We start from the raw sequence: 3,432 nt of genomic DNA, 5'->3' as shown, positions 1-3,432 counted from the left end.
CTCTCTGCTCTCTCTCCTCTCTCCTCTCTCTGCTCTCTCCTCTCTCTGCTCTCTCCTCTCTCTCCTCTCCTCTCTCTCTCCTCTCTTTCCTCTCTCTGCTCTCTCTCCTCTCCTCTCTCTCTCCTCTTTCCTCTCTCTGCTCTCTCTCCTCTCTCCTCTCTCTGCTCTCTCCTCTCTCTGCTCTCTCCTCTCTCTCCTCTCCTCTCTCTCTCCTCTCTTTCCTCTCTCTGCTCTCTCTCCTCTCCTCTCTCTCTCCTCTCTTTCCTCTCTCTGCTCTCTCCTCTCTCTCCTCTCCTCTCCCCTCTGTGTTCACTTCCTGAAGTTTAGTCAAAGTTTCACAATTTTCGTTTGCTTTTTCTGACGGAAGCGTTCGTCACACATGATGTGTTCAAGGACCGTCTTAAAGATAAAAATCTGATGTTTTTCTCACAGCTCCTGACTGGTTAACAGCGTAGTTCTTTTGCTTTTCCGTCCCTCCGGCGGGTGTTTTTGGGTTCAGAGGGTTACGGTCTCTGGTGTGTTGAGTCATCTCGTCTCCGTCTTGCGATCCGAGTCGATAAAAAGCCGAGTCGTGCATAATTTAAGGCCGGGTTCAGTCGCAGGTTGCTCCACAGTTCACAACACTAAATGCTGGAGAGACGTTCCGTGTTTGGACACAGCTGTGTGTTAAACCCTCGAGTACGATGCATAACTCGGCAGCGAGTAGCCTCTCTGTTGATCATGTATTTCATGGAGCAGTAATGTAGAGGATGATGATATCTGTCCGTTATCTCCGTGCTCTCTCTCACATCACACCGGTGGGTTTATATTTGGCCATCTTGCATTCAGTCAGCCCTCTTCTGCTCCCCGGAGAGCTTTTCTTGGCAGCGGCTGTTTTTCTCTGAAATGATTGATGTCACCGTCTCTCCTCCGAGAGTTAGAAAAAATAAATGTCCACTTCAGTGAGCCGGCCCACACCGGACTGCTGCTCCACTTTCTCTCGTCCTTTTCTCCTCCATCGTTCACAGCACTGCATTTCACAACCAGGCGGTTTCTTATTCTGTGTTTTATTTTTACATAAGCACTTCTAGTTGCAGAATCCTGACGCTATTCATAGCATCACCTCCTGACGTAGTCACAGTCTGCACTTTATTCTTCCATCAAGGAACAGCTGCTGTTTCTTTGTGAGATATTAATTTACTGAGGAAATGTAAAAGAGACCTCTCTGGATTTATCTCACTTTTTATAAACGGTCTGTGCCAGCAACCCTTAGCTTAGCTTAGCTTAGCTTACCATAAAGACTAGTTTAGCTTAGCATAAAGACTAGAACTGGGGGAATCAGCGAGCCTTGCTTTAGTTAACGGTAACTAAAGATGCCCATCAGCAGCTTTTTCAGTTATGTTCCCCGTTACTTGATCGCTCTCTCCACCTAGATCTTTTATTTTTGATGAAGAAGAATTGTGGTATGAATCCTGCTCTCAGCTCCTCTCACAGCTGCTCTGCTCCTCTCCTTCAGGGCTACCTGGGTCCAGCCGGCGGCCCCTACCAGGTTCCTCCTGCTCAGCCCTACGCTCTGCCCAGCGACCAGCCGGGACAGCTGCACTCGCTGCCCCCCAACGTGTCGGCCCCGCACAACGGCCAGGCCGCTCAGCCTCCATACATGAGGTAAGGAAGCAGGACAGAGGAGGGACTCCACGGGGGTGAAAGTGGCTCCTCGCCTCAGACTACATCCGCACTAAAACCAGGGCTTTAAAACCAAAACTACCTCCGTCCACACTCGTTCGGATGCCTGACGACGCGTATCGTATGACTATTCAGTGTAAACAGGAAGTAGATTGGTTGAATAGTAAGAGAAAATACGACATTATAGTACTCTTTAAAAGTACTCTTTAATAGTTAGAGGTGATACTTAAGATGGGTCTTCTCTCCTCACAGCTCTGCTATGAACACTCAGTACATGAACCACGCTGCTGGAGCTCCTTACCAGCACCAGGCCGGCGTGCCCGTAGACATGTCGACCTATCACAGCTCCGGCATGCCTCCCGTGTCCTACCCGGTGTCCGCCCCCCCACACCAGGCTCCTCCTCCTCAGCATCAGCATCAGCATCAGCATCAGCAGCAGCAGGCGGCCTACTACCAGCAGCCTCTGCTGTAAAACTATGACCGCAGACCTGAGACCAGTACACACTACAGATGTTTCACTTTCCAGGGGTGTGTTCATCTGGCTCCCTGTTTGTGTGTGTGTGTGTGTGTGTGTGTGTATGTATGTGTGTGTGTAGGTGTAGGTGTGTGTGTGTGACGCAGGTCTGTTCTTCTGAGTCGGGACCCTCTTTAGTGTGCATGTCCTCAGCTACTGTACGTGAAGCCAAAACACACCCACGGCGTCAGGAGTCTCCTCCCGTCCTTCACTGCTTTTTGTTTTTTCCCAGCTGTCAGTGAACGCAGCGCAGGTCTTCACAAATGTCACAGTTCAACACAGAAGAAGAAGAAAAGGAGGAAGAAGAAGAGTTGGGCTTCTCCAGCCACCGATACAGGACCATGTCATGAGCATATTACACAATTCATAGTTCAACAAACGTCACTATTTCTGAATTAAATCGCTCTCGCATGATTCCGGCTCCTTGGAGGAGAACGGTTCACCCTGATGTAGATAAATGAGGAATAAAGATGTTTCTAATCCGTCGATGTAGAGAACTGAAGTAAACATCAGTCTGGTGTAGTTTGGACACAACATGAACTCCATTTGACACTTTAACACAACAAAGAAAGAAGTGCAGACTTTATTATTCACACTTGTTTCCTTCGTTACTCGATCTCTAAACACTTTTCTGCATTAACGTGAACGCAAAAGTTTCCTTTCTTTTAGTTTTGTCTTGTTTTTCAGTCTGTGGGTGAACTCATCCAAACACAGACTCGCTTCATTCTTTGTCCTTGTTCTTTAAGTGCAGTTCTGCTGGTGTTTCTGCTGAGTCGGCTCGTATTAAATCTGTGTGACGCGGTGCAGATGCTTCCTTCAGGACTAAGTGAGCAGTCTGGTTTTCTTTGTTTTCTTCCTCAGCAGCGTCCATCACTTTAGAGAAGTACAAACTATTACATGTGTACGTGAACAGTTCTGTGTCTGAATGGTTAGAACAATACTTTCCCTGCAGCTTCACTGGTGATGCATTTAAGATGTTTGTGTGTGTTTCTACATGTCTGTATGTGTTCCAGGGTTCTTCATTGCAAAGTGACGGTCACATGTTGGGGTGAACTGAGACGTCGTCGTTTCTCTTTGTGTGTTTATTAATCTGGTGAAATGCAGCATCTGTTCATGGTTATGACATCACTTCCTGCCTCATCTTCCATTCAGCAGACGCCTGTTAGGAGTTTTATGCAAACGCACGACACTGAGATTCTTTTCACGTCTTATATACTTAAACTTTCTAACTTGTCAGAAACGTTGCCTGTACTTTG

General features: G+C 47.5%; 1 protein-coding gene across 1 annotated transcript; it reads left to right on the top strand.

Moving 5' to 3' along the window:
• Positions 1-363: 363 nt before the first annotated feature.
• LOC116379923 (signal transducing adapter molecule 2-like) lies at positions 364-3,426 on the top strand. Its single transcript, XM_031841882.1, has 2 exons — positions 364-1,644; positions 1,915-3,426. Exons 1-2 carry the CDS (start codon positions 1,427-1,429, stop codon positions 2,132-2,134), a joined length of 438 nt encoding a protein of 145 aa, XP_031697742.1. The 5' UTR covers positions 364-1,426; the 3' UTR covers positions 2,135-3,426.
• Positions 3,427-3,432: the final 6 nt, after the last annotated feature.

The sequence above is a fragment of the Anarrhichthys ocellatus genome, unplaced genomic scaffold (genome assembly GCF_004355925.1).
Source record: "Anarrhichthys ocellatus isolate YVR2014 unplaced genomic scaffold, GSC_Weel_1.0 scaffold5540, whole genome shotgun sequence".
NCBI lineage: Eukaryota > Metazoa > Chordata > Actinopteri > Perciformes > Anarhichadidae > Anarrhichthys > Anarrhichthys ocellatus.
Note: the sequence above shows the minus strand (reverse complement) of the source record. Positions and strands in the feature narration are given on the sequence as shown.

Coding starts and splice junctions, on each gene's coding strand:
- LOC116379923 (XM_031841882.1), top strand. CDS start 1,427: ATGAAGAAGAATTGTGGTATGAATCCTGCTCTCAGCTCCTCTCACAGC. Junction 1,645..1,914: donor GCTCAGCCTCCATACATGAG/GTAAGGAAGCAG, acceptor CTCTCCTCACAG/CTCTGCTATGAACACTCAGT.